At 51.8% G+C, this 17,365-nt stretch overlaps 1 protein-coding gene across 1 annotated transcript; it reads right to left on the bottom strand.

Annotated features, from left to right (window-relative positions):
• Window positions 1-220: 220 nt before the first annotated feature.
• On the bottom strand, window positions 221-4,301 carry VSX1 (visual system homeobox 1). The gene is made up of 5 exons (XM_050315233.1): window positions 3,932-4,301; window positions 3,501-3,579; window positions 3,141-3,264; window positions 2,042-2,222; window positions 221-1,429 (listed from the first exon to the last, which is right to left on the bottom strand). Exons 1-5 carry the CDS (start codon window positions 4,299-4,301, stop codon window positions 1,164-1,166), a joined length of 1,020 nt encoding a protein of 339 aa, XP_050171190.1. The 3' UTR covers window positions 221-1,163.
• Window positions 4,302-17,365: the final 13,064 nt, after the last annotated feature.

Below are 17,365 nucleotides of genomic sequence, written 5' to 3'. Positions count from 1 at the left end.
GACAGCATCATTACATGGCCACACACCCTGAGCTGTATTAGGAAACTTTCCAAATTGGAATTACTCAGATTTTAATAAAACCTTTTGATAATTTTCCGTTATGTTTTGGCTGGCAGATGAAACTGGAGGTGTTCCAGGAGAGCTGTCACGGAGTGTGCACGGGCCAGTTGAGCAACTGCCACAAGACGTGTCAAAGGAAGGTATAAATTGCAATGCAGAGTATGAAAACCAAAGATACACCACAATTTTATTTATGGATGTGTAATAAATAAATGGTAGACAACACAGGAAGAGCCACATTCAAAAATCCAGATCACTAAAGTGCTTTTAGACACAATATAGGGCGACCAAGAAACAGCTCTGACATTAACATTTTTTACAGACAATTACAAAATATCTTCTTCTGACAATTCACACAATTGTTTAATTGCTCTGGGGTACCATGGCTTGTTTTCAAAAAGGTTTGTTCTATTATGCATAGTGTTGCAGGTAACATTCAAGAGTGTACAAAATCATTGCATAAACAAAAATGTCTTTACCCCCTTCTCCCAAATATGAGTTAAGGAAGCTACACAGTGTAAATCCAGTGATAAGGCTGCATTGGCAGGCCAGATCCTCAGCAAATATAAACCTGAGTGTTTATACATCCTCAGGTTACACTGGCTTGAGGATGAACCCTACAGTGTTTAAAAACCCTGCTTATCCTCGAGGTGGAAGAATTGCATGTTCAACGTGGAAGGGCTTGCACATGGGCGCTGTGCTTGGAGAAGACACCTGTAAACTCCTGCACCATCTTTGCACCTGCGTGTTGGAGGAGGGAGCGACTCCCATTGCGTTGCTCCTCTTTGTGCTCCTGGCTAGCTGGGGAAGTGGTCACAGCCCAGAAGGAAAGGGTTGCTCTTCCCCAGCAGCAGTCATGCTGACCACAGTGTGGTCCCATTTTTGCACTGCCGGGACACTTCTCCCACCCTCCACCCTGGCTCTGCTGAGAAGCGAACAGCTTGAAAGTGAGGGGACAGGGGGATGTGTGTGCTCAGTTTTAAAATGCCCTGAATTCAGATAGAAGTTCCATTATTTAAGAAAAAATATATATATCAATAAATGAATAAATATTATCTCACTAGGACCCTGTGAAGTCTGGCCTCCTCCAGGGCAGCCCAAGCTCAGTGGTCCCTGTCGTTCTGCTCTGGGGGGGGTGTCCCGTTGATGCACTGCCTCAGTACACCCCTCTTCTCATGCTTGGCTGTCCTGGAGAGGTCGATGGCTGTGTCCTCTGAGTCTTTTGCAGGGCCAAGCTTGTCGGAGCCCCTCTGGGAACTGGCCTGCTTCTCTTTGAGTTCCTCCTCCTCCTGCTCCGTTCGCCAGCCATCTGCCAGCTTCTCTTGGCTCTCTGCCTTCCTGCTTACCTCCATGGATTTTTTGTGCATGCCTTGCAGAGGGGAGAGAGCAAAGCAAGGGTGCTGGTTGCTTATTTCTGCCTGGGACTGCTCATCATCACCTCCTGCACTCCTGCTGCTTCCTTCAGTTCTCACTTGCATTCTAAGGAAAACTCTCTCTAGCTACTAGCCTTTCCTGACCCAGAGCCCTGCCACCTGCTCTCTGCAGACCGAGAGAACAGCTTGTGGCAAAATTAGTCCGTACCTCCCTCTGCAGTACAAGGAAAGGGGTGGTGTAATGGCTCATCCCTGTTCTTGACTGTGTATGAGCAGAAGGTAGCTCTAAGGTAGCATTAACGTTATCTTCAGCTTGGGGGGGGAAGGATGACTTCTTAGACACCTTGCAACTCCCACACTGCCTGCTAGCACTACGAAGTGATGCCCAGCCACGTGCAGGTACTTGTCTGACACAGCACTAAAAGGTTTTCCTAGCTGCTCTTTGCACGGAGGTAGTGGAAAACCCAGGACACTTGGCAGCCTGCGTACAGCTTAGGATCAAGACCCTATTCTTTTCTGGGAAAAGGCAAGGACAGCCATATGAAAGAAGAAGGGCTGTTCACTCTGCAGCTGCACCCTGACCCCCTCAGCCCCAAGGTCCCACTCACCCAGCAGCCACGGGGCGCAGGATCCCACCAGCCCGCTCTTGGCAGAGTTGATGATGGACTCAGGCAGAGGGATGGAATGCCTCACCATGGCCCCGTAGAGGCCGTACTCGGCCATCACGCTGCTCCGGCCCCAGCACTTCTCCCGCTTCCGCCACTTGGCTCTTCGGTTCTGAAACCAAACCTTCAGGGGTAATAGCCAGGAGAGCACGGAGGGGTGGGATTGGGGAGGAGACAGTTCCCGTGGCAGGGTGTCCAGGGCCCATTGGGCACGGGGGATTGTGCACCCAGGGCAAAAGGGCAGCCGTGGAGGTGCATGGAGGGGGTTGGGTGTGACCGCAGGGTGCGGACACGCAGGCGGCACCGGCAGGGCAGCCAGGGTGGTGTATGGGGAGGGATGGGTGTGAGGGAGGGCACACACGTGGGTGTCAGAGAGGGGAGGAAGGGGGGAGAGGGAGCACATGTTAACATGAAGCTGATCGTGGCACAGGAGGGTGATTCCAGCCAAAGTCACCCTACACTACTCCTACCCGCAGGGGCTCTCTGCCTCATCCACAGAACACCAACCTCGTCAGGAAAAGGACTCCATAATGTAGTGACCAGTGATGACAGAGGGTGCTCAGATCCCTCTCCATACCCCTTTCCTGTGTTTGAAGGCTTGAGGGGTGCAGATATAACTGAACTGCTGCCCAGACTACCATCCTGTTCTTAAGCCAACGAGCTGCTCCAGAGTGGAGCAGGATCAGGCCCTAAAATGCCATATGTCCCTCAAAGGGACAAGCTAGTGAGCAAGTTAGTGGGACACAGCTTGGCCCAGCAGCTCCTGAATTGCTCTCAGCTCCTGCCTGAGTGGAAGAACAGAGCCAAGTTGCCAGCAGTGAGCAGCTGCTGGGGCCAGCTCAGTCTCCTGGTTCTGTATGTCCATTTGGAGGCTGTTCAATGCCAGGGGGCGGAAGCTGAGCTGCCCCCCCAGGCGCCCTGCAGCATTTCATTGCCACCGCATTCCTACCACCTGCACTCACTGCCACGGAGCAGAAGAGACAGCCAGGCACTGACAGCCCGCAGACTCCACGGGACAGAGAGGACCATCGCTGCCACCTACCTGTATCCTGTCCTCCGGCAACTCTGTCTTCATGGCCAGCATCTCCCGGGCATAGACGTCAGGGTAGTGCGCTTCATTGAAAGCCTTTTCCAGCTCCTCCAGCTGGTGAGCTGTGAACACCGTCCTGCCGAGGGGAGAGAGCATCCTGTGACACAGTCCAGACGCAAGCAGCGGGGTTGCCAGCCCCCCCCCAACGCTACGGTTTTCCTCCAGAAAATCCTCCCCGCACCTCTGCTGCAGCCCTCCTTTTTCCTCCCTTGGGGATACCCACCGCCCCAGCATGAGGATCAGAGGAACAGCGGGAGGATGGCAGCAGCGAGGAGGAGGTGAGAACAGGACAGCCGAGCTCCCGGGCTCTACCTGTGCCGGCGTTTCTTCCTCTTGATCTGGGAGGTGGACATCTTCATGTCGCTGGCGTCCCCAGACAGGCTGTCCTCATCTGGCAGCAGCATGCGGGAGGGGAAGAGTCACGTTCCCGTCGAGAGCGGAGGGACCAAACCCAGCTCCCCAAACACGGTTCCAGACGCCCGCAGGGAGCGGGCCCGGGGCAGGGAGGAGTCCCCTCCCACAGCCGAGACCGGGGCGCCACACCGGTGATGCCATCCCGGGGCAGGGGGTGGGAGCCCATCCTTGCCAGAGGGCCGGGACGAGGAGCACGGGAGCCGATCGCGGACCCGCGGGAGGATGCTGGCTGCGGCCGCAGTGCAAGGCAGCCCCGGCAGCGGCTCCGGACGGGGGTCCCCTTGCGCGCCTGAGCGGCCACCCCCGACCCCGACCCTGCTCCCGCTCACCGGAGATGTTCTCCTTGTGGCGGCGGGCGGCAGGAGGCGGCCCGGGGGGCGGGCGGGGGCCGCGGGCGGGCAGAAGCGGCAGAGGGGCGGGCAGCAGGCACGGGGCGCCCGGCCCCCCCAGGCCACACAGCAGCCCCAGCCCCAGCCCCAGCGCCCCGCCGCCCTCGTAGCCACCGGCGGTGGCAGCGGGAGTGGGCCCGGGGGGCGGCTGCAGCTCGGCTTCCAGCCCCAGCAGGTCGGTGATGGCGAAGCCCTTGGACCGCAGCCCTGCTCCTCCCGGCCGCGCCGCCGCCCCGGGTGTCACCGGTACGGGCACCGCCACCGGCCCCGCCGCCGCGCGTCCCCCCGACGGCTCCGCTCGGCCCGGCATCGCCGCCGCCGCCGCCGCCCCCTAGCCCGGTCCGGAGCGGGCACGGCTGCCCGTCGCCCTTTTTATCGTCCCGCCGCCGGCCCCGGCTCCAATCACACCACGGGCCGGCGGGGGGGCGCTCCCAATCCCCGGATTAGCGGCCGCTGCCCCTCCCCGCCCGCACGGGCCCCGCGCCCCTCCCTCGACCCCCCGTATTCCCCTCCTGCCGTCCACTCCCTCCGCTCCCCTCGGCCCCCGCCCCTTGGTCCTCACCATCCCCTTGCCGAGTCCCCTGCGGTCCCGTTCAGTCCCTCCCCGGGACGCCCCTCAGGGCCTGTCGAGCGTCGTCCTGGTCACCCATAAATCCCCTTCACATTCCCATGGGTTCCTTCCCCCGGTCTTCTTCCAGGGACCCCCTCTTATGTCCCTATGTCCCCATATCCCATCTTCCACGGCTCAGCACTGCTGTCCTCAGTACCCCCACCCCACGCCATGACCCACTTCCCAGATGGGACATTCCACCGGGCTCAACACCCCAAAGACGGGAATGAGAAGAGCCAGGGGTTATGGGGCAGGACCCTCCACGACCCCAGGTGCCTTGTCACCAGGGCCAGGGCCACCTCGAGGTGCCTGGCCTCTGTGCTCCCTTTTGCTCCCAGATTCTTGCACCTGGGCTGCAATTTTTTTTTCCCCCTTCCCTTCATCTGTTGATGGAAATGATTTACAACCGGCTTACACGGGCTGCCTGATCCAGGCCTTCGTTGGATGGTCAGATTAACCGAGGGTCCTTCTGATAAAGATAATTACGAGGGGACTCCGCATTAACTTTGCATTATTAAAGAAAGACCCAAATCTCCCCTCGCAAGCTGTTCCTGGGATTAGTAGAACAATAACTTTCATTTAGGATAATTGCCATGGCCGGTGCTGGGGGCTGGCGGGGGGGACCCTCTGGACCATCATGCTTGGCACCAAAGAAAGGCAAATGTGTACGGGGAATGGGAGGTGTGGGGTGGTCACACTTCCAAACTCACCAGTTGGGGGTCCCCATGTGCTCAGGATGCTCGGGGCAGCGCCACCCAGGGCTGCCCCCTGCCCAGGCACAGAGCACCCTGGGGTCCCCTTGGGCACCTTCACTTCTCCAGAGTGGTTTTGCTTTAGTTTTGCTGGAATAGGAGACTTTCACTGCTAGGCAGGGAGGATCTGCCGCAGTAATTAGAAGCCATAATCCGGCCACCACCCACAACAAATTTCCTGTTCGAGCAGATATTAGTGGTTAAAACCCTAATTTTTCATGTTGTCCCAGAATCAGCTTGATTTCAGCAGTTTACATTGAGGCTGAGCTGTTGGGAGAGATGATGAAGCCTTAAATATGCATATGGCCTAGGCATTTGGAAAGTTTGGGGATAAAGCACGTATAATTGCTCCTAATCAGTTTATGAAACATAAAAGCTCAAACCCAAGAGAAAGCCGATAGATGCTGAGATGGAAATAGCGATTAAATCTCCCCGCGCTGGCGAGGTGGCCTGGATATGGCGCTGCTGCCTGGGGCGGAGGGTGACCAGGGCTGTGCCCCGGGGGATGGTGATGCACCAGCTCCTGGGACAGGGCTGTGGGATGGGGTGGGGGGACACGCCTGCTGCCATTACTGGCTCCCCCAGCCACGGTGAAGAGGGGCATCTCCACCGGTCCTTTGGACAATAAATCAGTTAAACGATATCTTGATATATGCTCATCAGATAGGATTAGCTGGGATTAGACTAATCAGTAAATGTTTCTCTGCTCATTATTTTCCAGGGAAGATTTTCAGCTGATTCTCCGACGCCGAAAGATTATTAATCGCTTAAAGAGCAGAACATCAAACATCGTCCCTTGCTCTAATTTCCCTGGGGTTTGCCTGTGGGCAGGGTGCCTGTGCCAGCCGGCCTGACAGCCCGAGGGCTCTCCAGCACCCAGAATCTCCACGGGCCTCTACCAGAGCAGCCCAAGGCCACAGCACCCACCCCTGATGCAGTCTCATGTCCCAGGGGTGTGTGGTACCTGCAGCTGATGCTGCACCCCCATCCCCTGCTCTCTGATCCCTGCTGCACCCTGCAGTACCAGGCACACAGAGAGGAGAGACAGTCCCTGAACAATCCCCTCCTCCCTGTGGCCACTCCACCACCACGTCAGACACCTGCTATGACCTGTATCACCTTAGGGGATGGGTGTCACAAATGATGGGACAGGTGCCTGAATCTGCCCCCCTCAGAAGGAGGAACAAGCCTTGCAAGTCCTTGCAACATTCTGGCAGACCCTCCTCAGCTGAGGATGGCTCCTGAGCCAGCGGCTGGTGGGTTTTTATGAGTCCCTGTCTTTGCAGGGATATGAAGCTCAGGGAAAGCCCCAGAAGGATGTGGCGCTGCAACCACCTGCTGTAGCGATGAGGAGGGGGTAGCAAGGAAAAGGTATTGAAGGGCCTGGTTTAGGGGATTAGTAATGGGATAAGACAGCTTTCACCTCCCTGGTTTAGATATGAATCAGGTCAATAATAAAGGACCATCTGACAGTTTCAGGCAGCTTGGGGTGGAAGAGGCTCCCATGCTCCAGGCTGGATGGAGAACCCATCTTCAAAAGCCCAGCTCTTGCTGCACACTTGTCCATTGGACCTGCACCAGTAGTCACAGCCTGGTGCTTCCTGTCAGCTCCATACCACACACCTGCATCAGCTCCTGGCAGACCAGCACGGGAGCAGGTTGGAGCCTAACCCCCAGGGATGATGTTGGAGCCACTGCCCTTGGGTGCCCGCTGTGCAGGGCAAGCTCAGCCAGCCTGCTGGTGGCCATGACGGACCTTGCAGGGGTGTAGGGTGGCCCAGAAGTGGAGCACAGCAGGCTAAGAAGCCAGCTAATGGCAACAGAGGCAATTTGGCAGGGGTGGGAGCCTTGATAAGTGTGAACAGAAGGGAAAGGCTTTTATTCCACCTCCTGTGTGTCCTGCTGGGTACGTTGGGATGATGTGAAAGTGTTGCCTCTGACACATGGGTGAAAAGGAACTGAGAAACACTGAGAAACAGCCCATAGTTAGGGGAGAAGGCAGCAAAGATAGCAGCAAAGATAGGTGTCTTGCAGCCAGTCATGTCTGTAACCTCTGAGTTACAGGTGAGCTTCCTCCTTGAAATGCGGGCAACGAGACTTTCCTCAGGGTGCTGCCAGGGCTGAGTGGTGGACTGTGTGTGCACTTCTGGCCAGTTAGGAGCAGACACACGGAATTGCCAATTATCCTCCATTCTGGAGTGATGCAGATTTGCAGGGCAGGCAGCACAAACAGGCTAAATGAATGAGGAAACCTGTGCTCGCTGCACTGCTGGGCTGTGAGAACTGCTTCATTTCTAGCTCGATTTAATGTGGGTGAAGCAAAAGGTTTGCAGGGTGAGCGCAGCCACAGCTGGCCATTCACACCACCTGCTTAGTTCTGTAGCATCGCCAGCCAAGCTTACTGCAAGTGTGTTTTCAGCCCTAATTTGGCACGGGGGATCCCTTTCCATGTCCCACTCTGCATGCCCCAGAGACAACCCTACTAATTCCTCCGCACAGATTTCTGTCTTAAGGCATTTGCCTTTGATTAAAACCAGAAGAGCAGTCACAGTTTAAGTGGAGTTTAAGAGCAAACCCTGTGCCAATGCACAGGGCGCTCACATCTGGAGTGTTGCAGATTTAATCAAACTGCTGGGAAGTGCCGCACGCAGACAGCTGTCACAGCAGCCTGGAGCCCATCTCCTAATTAATTCCTGACCAGCATGGGGCAAACAAGTGGCCATCAAGGTGCTACAACCTCGACTGAAGGTATGACAGGTGGTTGGTGAGCAAGGACAGCTCACCCCATGTATCTCCAGGAGCTACAGGTAATGTAGCCCACGGAAAGCCTTGTTCCTGCTCCTAGGGAGGAGACTACCACTTGTCCCAGAGGCATAAACCCTTCTGTATGTATGGGAACAGGAGTGACAGAGTGTTCAGGAAGAAACCAGGACAGAGCAGGCACAACAGCTGTAGCTCTGATTTCTGGCTGGTCCTTCAGCTGGTACTTTTTGCTTTCACTCCTCTTGCTTCCTCCACACTTGTTGCTTTCTAGTACCATTTACCTGCCCATCTCACAGCCCCGTGGGCAACCCCCTCTTGCCCTATACAGGATGTGTGAGCTGGGACACAGCCCTCCCTGGAGATGCTCTTCCTGGTGGTACCAAGGGCCGTGCACCTGCCATGGGTCTTGGGCAAACTCTGTTTGCTTCCACAACCTTACACAAAATCTGGGCAGTGGCAAAACAGGTCAGGTCCAGACTCGGTTCTCCTTGGTGCTCATTCACAGCTCATTAAAGCTAATTGAAATGACTACCAAAGCTGAGTCTATATGGGTGCTTGGAATCTCTGGGCACAAGGCACAGCTAGGCTGGGAATATCCAACTGTGAGGAGCCCCAAACTAGCTGATGGACTGTCCACTCCAATTAGCCCCACAAAGGAGCTATTATTCCTCTGCACTATGCTTGTCTGATTACTTTATCTTATTATTTTTTGATCATTCCTCCAAAATGTGCTAATTAAACAGAAATCATCAAGTCAATTACTGAAACACTCATTAAAGCAGAAAAGAAAAGAAAATATCAGCAGAAGAAAAACGTCCGGGAGGCTCCCAAGCACACACAATAGCTGCCACATTCATTAAATCAGCATCTCCCAAAAGAGGCGTAGACATTGTCCCACTCTGCTCCGTGCCCTGGAAATGAAACTTCCCAAATGATGGAGTCAGATTTCCTTTCCTTTCCTTTCCTTTCCTTTCCTTTCCTTTCCTTTCCTTTCCTTTCCTTTCCTTTCCTTTCCTTTCCTTTCCTTTCCTTTCCTTTCCTTTCCTTTCCTTTCCTTTCCTTTCCTTTCCTTTCCTTTCCTTTCCTTTCCTTTCCTTTCCTTTCCTTTCCTTTCCTTTCCTTCCCTTCCCTTCCCTTCCCTTCCCTTCCCTTCCCTTCCCTTCCCTTCCCTTCCCTTCCTTCCCTTCCTTCCTTCCCTTCCCTTCCTTCCCTTCCCTTCCCTTCCCTTCCCTTCCCTTCCCTTCCCTTCCCTTCCCTTCCCTTCCCTTCCCTGTGCTTTAGCCTGGAGGGCGTCAGCAGTGATGGGTGTCTGCCCTGTGCACTCTGTGGAATGGGCAGAGGGAAAGGAAGGGACTTGCCCATGTCCAGGCAACAGGACAGGGACAGAGCAGGGAGACAAATCTTGCTGGATCTTAGTGTAGGTAACTTATCAAGGTGCCATAAGCATTGCTGCTTGTCTGCACTCACTCTGGATGTAACATCGGTAAAATATGCCAGTCTCTGGCGGATACACCTTTTGCTTCCATAGGAAAGCCGGTCTCCTGATATGGGTGGTCCTCAGATACCCAGTGATGTGGTGGGGAATAGAAGCCTCCCAGAACAAATGATTCCCTTCCCACCTCCTTGCCCTGGCCTGCAGCAAGCTGGAAGCAAGACACAGGAAAATACAGGAAAATGCATAAAACAGTGATTTCAATGTTTTTAATATACCTCCATTGAGAATAAAGAAAGAGGGTTTACAGTTAACTCTGACCCCAGAGTGGCAGAGTGTCCAGCTCAGCTCTGAGTGAAGGTGTTGCCCAGCCTTTGTGTTTCCAAACCAGTTCAGCCATGCCTAATCGTCGGCACTATGCTATGAGACCTAACAGAAGTACTTCTTCTTTAATTAATTTCCAGGTTTGCTCTCTGAGTGCTGTGCCATATGGTATTGATTTTTCAGCTTGGTATGACAGCACTTGCCATGAAAGAAACTAACCTAATTAAAGTGAAGGACACCACACACAAAGGCGGCTACTCTCACTCTTCCCTTTAATACCGCTTTCTAGATCAGCTCTCCTGAAGCGCTGAAATGTGGCCCCTCTGCTTGCAGGTGAATTCAAAGATTTGGGCTGTGCAAAGAGGTCCAGCACTGGCCTGATACCCTGGGCATTCCCAGATATCTCCACTCTGCAGCTGAGCAGAGAGATTTTGAAGCATGGCTTCCCAACGTGAAGCAACGTCTCCATTTCTTTTCAGACAGAGCAGATAATTCATTAGTGAATTTCAGTCTCCTCTTTCTCCCCCATTAATGACTGGACTCCTAGGAGACATAAATTAGGGTCTTCTAGCTGAAGACTGACATTGGGCTATGTCACAGATCCCTTCCGACATCATACAAGCAAATGACCCTTTACTAAAGCTATCTTGTCCCAAACAGATGACCTAAAGGACCTCCCCTCCCTTCTTCTCCTCTCCCCTTGCCTCCCCTCTCCTCCTTCATTGGAAGCACCTAGTTGTAAAACTTGTAAGATTTTCGTGTGGGACTAATTTTTCCTGTAATAAAGGACAGATTTTAGCACAAAGGACTTTCCGGCTTTTCTACCAGCTCTTGGGCTTTGCTCTGACATGATTCTTCCAAGGAATAGTCAAGGTGGGCCCTGATGGCAAAAGGGAATATATTGTCCAAAATTAACAGATTGAATGTTGCTCACAATGAACAGTTGTTTAAGCACCTCAGATATGATTTATATTATTGGTACTGTCACACTCTGGGAAAAAAAAGATAAGGAAAAATATTAAGAGGAAGAAATAAACTTCTCTTTTGTGGGATTATTGTCTGCAGTCTTCCCTTCTGTGTTGAGTTTTTGCTGGATTTTGAAGGTGGAATAAGGTATTTTCTTCCTATTTGGAAATGGCAGTGAAGGGCCTTATTTCCTGTTGCTCAGTACCTAGAAAGGTTCCAGTTTTTCTAGGGAAAAGAGTCCCGGTCATCAGTTTCGTTCAGCATTCCCTCTGCTCACATTCCTGTGCAGCTCCTGCAGTGCTCTGCCAGTCAAAAGCCCTCCAAGGACTCCTGAGAGGTGATCATGTGGCAGTGGCAGCAGAAACCCTGGGGAATACTCTTTCTGCTGCTGTCATCCTGCCCAGCCCAGGGCGGGAAACCTCTGTTCCAGCCCCATTTTGGGGGCCATCCCAGCACCACAATTGTCTGGAGCACACACAAGCAGGTTACCTGCATCTCCACTCCTAGCTGGGAGTCCACGATCCGTCCTTCCCTCTCCTTTTAAGTGACCCCCACCTTGTTCATTTAGCTCACAAGGGGAGGTGTAACAAAGAGCCCCATGGCCCCGCACGGTGGCTGAGTGTTCATTTGTTCGGCAAACAGACGGCCCGGCTGGGGGAAGCCCTGTGAATACCAGTGAGCTGTGTGGCAGGCTGCGGGGCAGCCATCCCCAGGGGCAACCTGAGAAAAGAGGCAATTAGCCCGCCCCTCACCAGCACAGCAGGAGCGGTTCAAGGGGAAAGAAAAGCTGAGCCCTGGCGGTAATGATATTTTTCCACATGGCTAAATGCATTGATCTGTGACAAACAATACCAGGCTGTGCCACTGGCCATGGTGCAGAGGAGGAGGGACAGGAGAGCTTCCCCACACAAGATGTTCGAGGCAGAAGTTTCCCAGATTCTCTGCAAGAAGCTGAACATGTGTAGAGGATGAGTCCCCAGGGATGTGTCTCCAGCCCCTTCTGAAACCACAGGCCAGTCTTGCCCAAGGACAGGCTTCCCAGCGGGTGCCAGGAGCTTCTCCTTAAAGGCAAGTGCAATGCAGGTGAGCCTCATCCACGATCCTATCCTGCATCTTCAGAATGTCCCGCAGAACAGACAGGTAGGGTACAGAGCACTCAAGCAAAGCTTCATAACAGAGCTACCCCGGGGAAACTACCTATTCATGAAGGACAAACCAGTGACAATTAAATCTACTCCCGTCCCTGCTGACCTAACTCATCATGTTAGTTGCCTTTACCCATTCCCTGCTGGGCTATGACGGTGGATTGATCCATGCTTATAGAGCACCTGAGGCAAGACAGCGTTTGTGTAACACTCTAAATAATGCCTGAGTTGGGGCATGTCTCCCAGGGCAATTCCACTAGGAAAAGCCCAAGCCATAAAACATAAACCCTGGCAGACTTGGACCTCTGCTTTGCTTGGAGCAGTTCCTCCCTACTTCCCTGCTTCTGAAAACAGCTGGGTGACCACGTATAAATACCACTACTCAGAGAGAAGCGGTGGGATGTCCCAGGCACATGATATACCCTTATGGACTGGGCATCGTGAGTGTTTGAGAAGAAACACAGGAGTGTATTATTAGTGTCTTGTCATCAAGTGGACAAAGTGGTTTAGGAGAGCACAGGGCAAGGCACACATCCTGTCCGAAGAGCTTAACTTCTAAGCTTTAATCAGAAGAATTAGGGCTTTGCTTTGCCTCAAATTTAATCAGAAAGAATAGTGGAGATGGTCGCGTCATTTCGTAGGAGGGTGCTATCTGCCTGGGGCATTCCCTCCTGCCTCACTCCGGCCAGGCAGCACCGCCGGCTCACCAGGATCTGGCTGCTGGTGACAGGCACTGTCCCAGGGGCCACAGCTACCCTCTGAGTGCCTCAGGCAGGATGAAAGCCTTGGCTCTAGGGGTGCTGACCAGGCTAGTCTTGCCCTCCTGTTGGAGGTACAGCTCTAGGTGGGCCCTCGTGGGGCTGGCCGAGGTCTCAGTTACCTGAATACATGTGAATGCATCTGATGGCAGCTCCAGCAGGACTCCTACATCTCTGCTCGCTCAGCACTCTCCTCTGGGCTGGAGCCACCAGGGAACAGCCCTCAATGGTTGTTGCATTGCCAGCTGGACTGTAGCCTGGGACCTGGTTTAGCCCAGCTTCCACCAGCGCGTGCAGTAGCCTGGCTGTGCCGTGGGTGTAGCACAATCGAATCTCCCAGCAGCGACAGTGAGTATAAAGGAAGGAGACTGGTTCCATTTCTGGTGGACCTCCCCACTCGTGACACAGTGGTTGCAAATCCCTTGGCAGGCCAGGACCTATGCGTACACAGGGAAAGGTCCTAGGGCTAAATCCAGGACAGCATCGCTCTATTCCCCCAACTCAGCACCTGCCTCACTCACCACATCATCATGGGATCACTTTTCCATCCTTTTTAACTGCAAGATAGCACTTTTGATTGACATTTCACCTGGCAAGCTCAAAAAGACCCAGATCAGCACCAAACTACAACTGGTTAAAGTAAACTACACTGTCCTTCTGATGAGAGCTATAATGGTCAGAAGGCTTTGGTCACTCAGCTTTTTCCACCCTCTTTTTTTGACACTCTCTTCTGTTCTCTTTTGCTGAGAAGCAAACACATCCGTCATTGCAAAGCCGGACTCCAGCTGCCCTGGGCACTGTGCCACCCCTCCACTCTCCTTTCTGGCCAGAGCAAATTCCTGACCACAGCAGCAGGCAAATATCAGGCACACATAATAGATGTAACCCTCATCCTAGCTCCTCTCATTCCTTGCTGCATTTCCAGCTCACAGAAGTGGCTTGGATCTTCCTGAGCAAAATCTAATCAGGTCTTTGTAAAAAAAAGAAAGAAAAAAAAAAAAAAGAGAGGGAAAGAAAAGCCCTGTCTATATTTTTAAATAATACCAAAAATCTGTAAGTATGTGGTTGGCCTGTTTGTTCTTACTGCCTGGGATCAGCCTGATTATTCAGGGATTCATTTTTATTTCTGAGTTTTATTTTTTTCTCATTCAACAGCTGCACATTAATAAAAACTCCATTTATTGAAGGATTTGGCTGGGATTGCTATAATAAAATAGAAGGATTTGTGCTGGGCACTAAAAGAACTCTCTGCAAAAAGTAGTGTTTTTCCAGTGATTAGGAGCACCAGAACATATTGTTTTGCTGTGTAGCACCGTCACTGCCAAGGGTGGTGACAGATGTCTTGTGTTAATGTTGAATGATTAAATGCCATTTCTGAAGCCACTCCCTATCTGTGTAGCACAGGGCTACTTCACCCACACAATCTGCCTTCAATCTGTTCCCTTGCCGAGAGCATCCCGCCTTGCTGACTGTCAAGAAGCCCCCCACCACAACCCAGGTCTCACACTGTGCCGCAGGGCTGGCCTACGTCCAGCCAGTGTCCAGACATCAGCCTTTCACTCACCCTGTCAGGAACACAGACCATCACTGCAGCTCAGAGATGGAGAATGCAGCCAGTGGAAACAGAGACGAGGTCCTGGGCTTCTCATCCTGCCATGGTGTTCCTCATCCACACTGATAGTGAGGGTGGGTTTGGTGGGAAACATGAGGCCAGCCCAAGTTGTCACTACTTCTAGCTCTAGCCACTGCTCTGCTGAAAGAGGCGATATGTTCCTTCACATTTGCCTCTTCTCTATCTACAGGCCACTGCTTGTGTCAGCAGAGACCTCCTTAATTTCATTTTTGACCACTGCCTCTGAGCAAGGCAAAGAGCATCCCACCTGTGGGTGACTATGTCCAGCTACACCAGAACCTCCACATATCCTCTAGCACTGGCTTACTTGCTTTCCAGTGTCCTCAATCATGTCCTCAACACATCTTCTTTTATTGCTTTACTCTCACAAACCACTACAGCCCACAAACTGCACCCCACTCTGCCCAAAATCAGGTAGGTAAGTCAACTCTGGGAAAAAAAGGAGCCTCTGCCCAGGAGGAGACAATGGGCAGACCGGCAGTGAGGTGGAAACGGTGGCCCATTGCCGTCCACATGAAATTTAACAAATAGCAATGTTCCTCTTCTAAAAGCCTACTCTGGCCTCAGCAAACACACAGAGATACCCTGAGAGAAGCAAGCACACACACACACACACACACACACACACAGAGATCCTTGATCAGAACATCTGTATCCTCAGGAAGTATATTGTCTTCGCAAAACCATTATCTGTTTGGCATCTGTTGCAATGACCTACTCAAGAAACAAGTCATGCACACCACTTCCAACCCATGTGCACACATGCAGCATCTGAGTCCCAATACTCAGCTCAAAGGACAAATAAGGTTGTTTCCCCAAATAGAGCTGATGTGGCAGGGGGAAGGGGGGAGCCAGCTGAGGAAAATCTGAGTGCTCACATGCATTCACACATGTTGCTACAAGTCCTGTCGAGAAGCAAACATGGTAGGGGGCACTTTGGCAAGCTGAGAGGTGAATAAAGATGTTACAGAGGGGGATGACCCTGTAGGAAGACAAGGCAAGCCATGGTGATGTTGTTGTACATGCTCATGCTACCCACAAACAGCGCTCTTTTGCCCTCCTCTGTTACCTCTGTTCACCTGTCTCCATGCATCATGTGGATTTGGGGGTGATGTTCCCCTGCTTTTCCCAGGACCAAGTGACATCATCCCCCAGGCTGCAGTGACCTGGCTGCACACGGCAGCTTTTCTGCAAAGCGTGAGGAAGCAGGAGGGCAAGGTGGTGCCAAACTGCAAAAGGCCTAAATTGACTTATTTCTACCACCTCTCCTTTAAAAAAATATGAAACCCTGCTGTCACTCGCTAATCCATCAGCCTGACAGGTCAAGTAAAAGCAGGTTGCCCACTCGCTTTCACTTCTCCCCAACTTAATCTCTGTGCTAAATTACAAGTTGATAATGGGTTCCCATTAATTATTGATTTTCCAGATAATACTTGTTAAAGTAGAATTAACGCTATTGTTTCTGAACAAATACTGCCCAAATACTGTGTTTAGCGGGCTTGTAATCAGCTTTACCCACTTCTCCTCTAATCTGATTGAAACAGATTTCCTACCAAATCTTTTTTATCATTTCGTTGATATTAAAAGGTCCCATATTTATGCCTGCCCAAAAGTTTAATTTAAGTTACTGCAATTGATCATCATTATGTGTTCATGCTGAAATAGCAGAGTACTTTAATTTACACTGGGAACGAAGAAGCAGAGAGAAACACCAAGGAAGTACTTTCTGTGGCATTCAGTGAGTGATGTTAGGCATTGTACATTTTAGCTTATTTTTCCAAGCCCTATATTATGATTCTGTTCACCATAATGCCTTTTGACCTGCTGCATTTACTCCATCATAATTATCCTTTAATACTCTTATAAATGAACTTTTAGCTTATCTTCTGTTAATTCTCAGAACAAGCAAAGCACACACGTAACAAACAAAGCCATCTAAATAAAGTGTTTAACCCTTGTGGTGGCTTTCCCTGATAATTCAAATGTGGGCTGTGCATTTAAGAGGTAGGTGGCTTAATTACACTTCCTTTCATGAGGTACAGAATGTGTGATGGCATTTCAGCCCCTCTTCAAGCCAAGCATTGTTGAATAATTTTCTGAAAAGAAAAAGCAATGATTTTAAAGCAAATCAAAACTAGCTGTAAAGAGTACCGCAGATCAGTCTGGGATTTCTCCAGTGCTGGGCAGCCATCCAAGCTGAATGGCACACAGGACCTGAGATGAGCTAGTTAGAAAGGGAAGGTGGAGGCAACTTGTATCAACATAAACAATCCACAGTACTAAACACTATAACATCTTCCACCTTGCTCCTTCTCCGCAGCCATGCTCAAGCCACAACGGGAAATGGGTATGCACCACCTTGTTCCATTTATTCTGTTACAGAGTTTGGCACCTAATCACATCTCAGCAATGGTCTCAGTGAGGGTTTTTATAAATACAAACATTTCAGCAATACAATATCAGGGGAGCACAAGACCAACACTAGTTTGCAGCTGTAGCTGAGTTCAGGTGAGACCCTGCAGACTGGACTGGAGACATCATCTACCAGCAGAGTCCTCCTTGTCTTTCATAAACCAGGAGAGATGAGAGCCTCCGAAACTCCCAGCACTCTGGACACCTTCCACTGACTAGGCATGTCAGACTCTGTCAGACTCTCACACACTCCTCTGCAGATGGCAAAACTGCAATCAGTCTCTGCTGTGACCTGATTTCCCTGATCCACCTTGCGACGAGTGCAAGAGCGATGGTGCTGGTCAGCACCTGCCTCTGGAGGTGGAGAACAGGTGCCTGGACACCCACCACCCACAGAGCCGGGCTGGCCACGCACTTCTGCATGTCCCAGATGGGGACAATACCAGTAAGGCATCTGTGGTACAATGAGGGGTCACCTTGACAGGAGATGTCTGTTGTTGCTAGCAATGCAATCACAGCTCCTCTTGCTGTGGTTACTCTCGTCTCCGTGCTGCAGTTGTTTATTATTAGCACGACAAG

The sequence above is a fragment of the Myiozetetes cayanensis genome, unplaced genomic scaffold (genome assembly GCF_022539395.1).
Source record: "Myiozetetes cayanensis isolate MyiCay16 unplaced genomic scaffold, myiCay2020 scf2-11, whole genome shotgun sequence".
Classification (NCBI taxonomy): domain Eukaryota; kingdom Metazoa; phylum Chordata; class Aves; order Passeriformes; family Tyrannidae; genus Myiozetetes; species Myiozetetes cayanensis.
The sequence above is the reverse complement of the archived record's forward strand: the minus strand, read 5'-3'. Positions and strand labels throughout refer to the sequence as shown.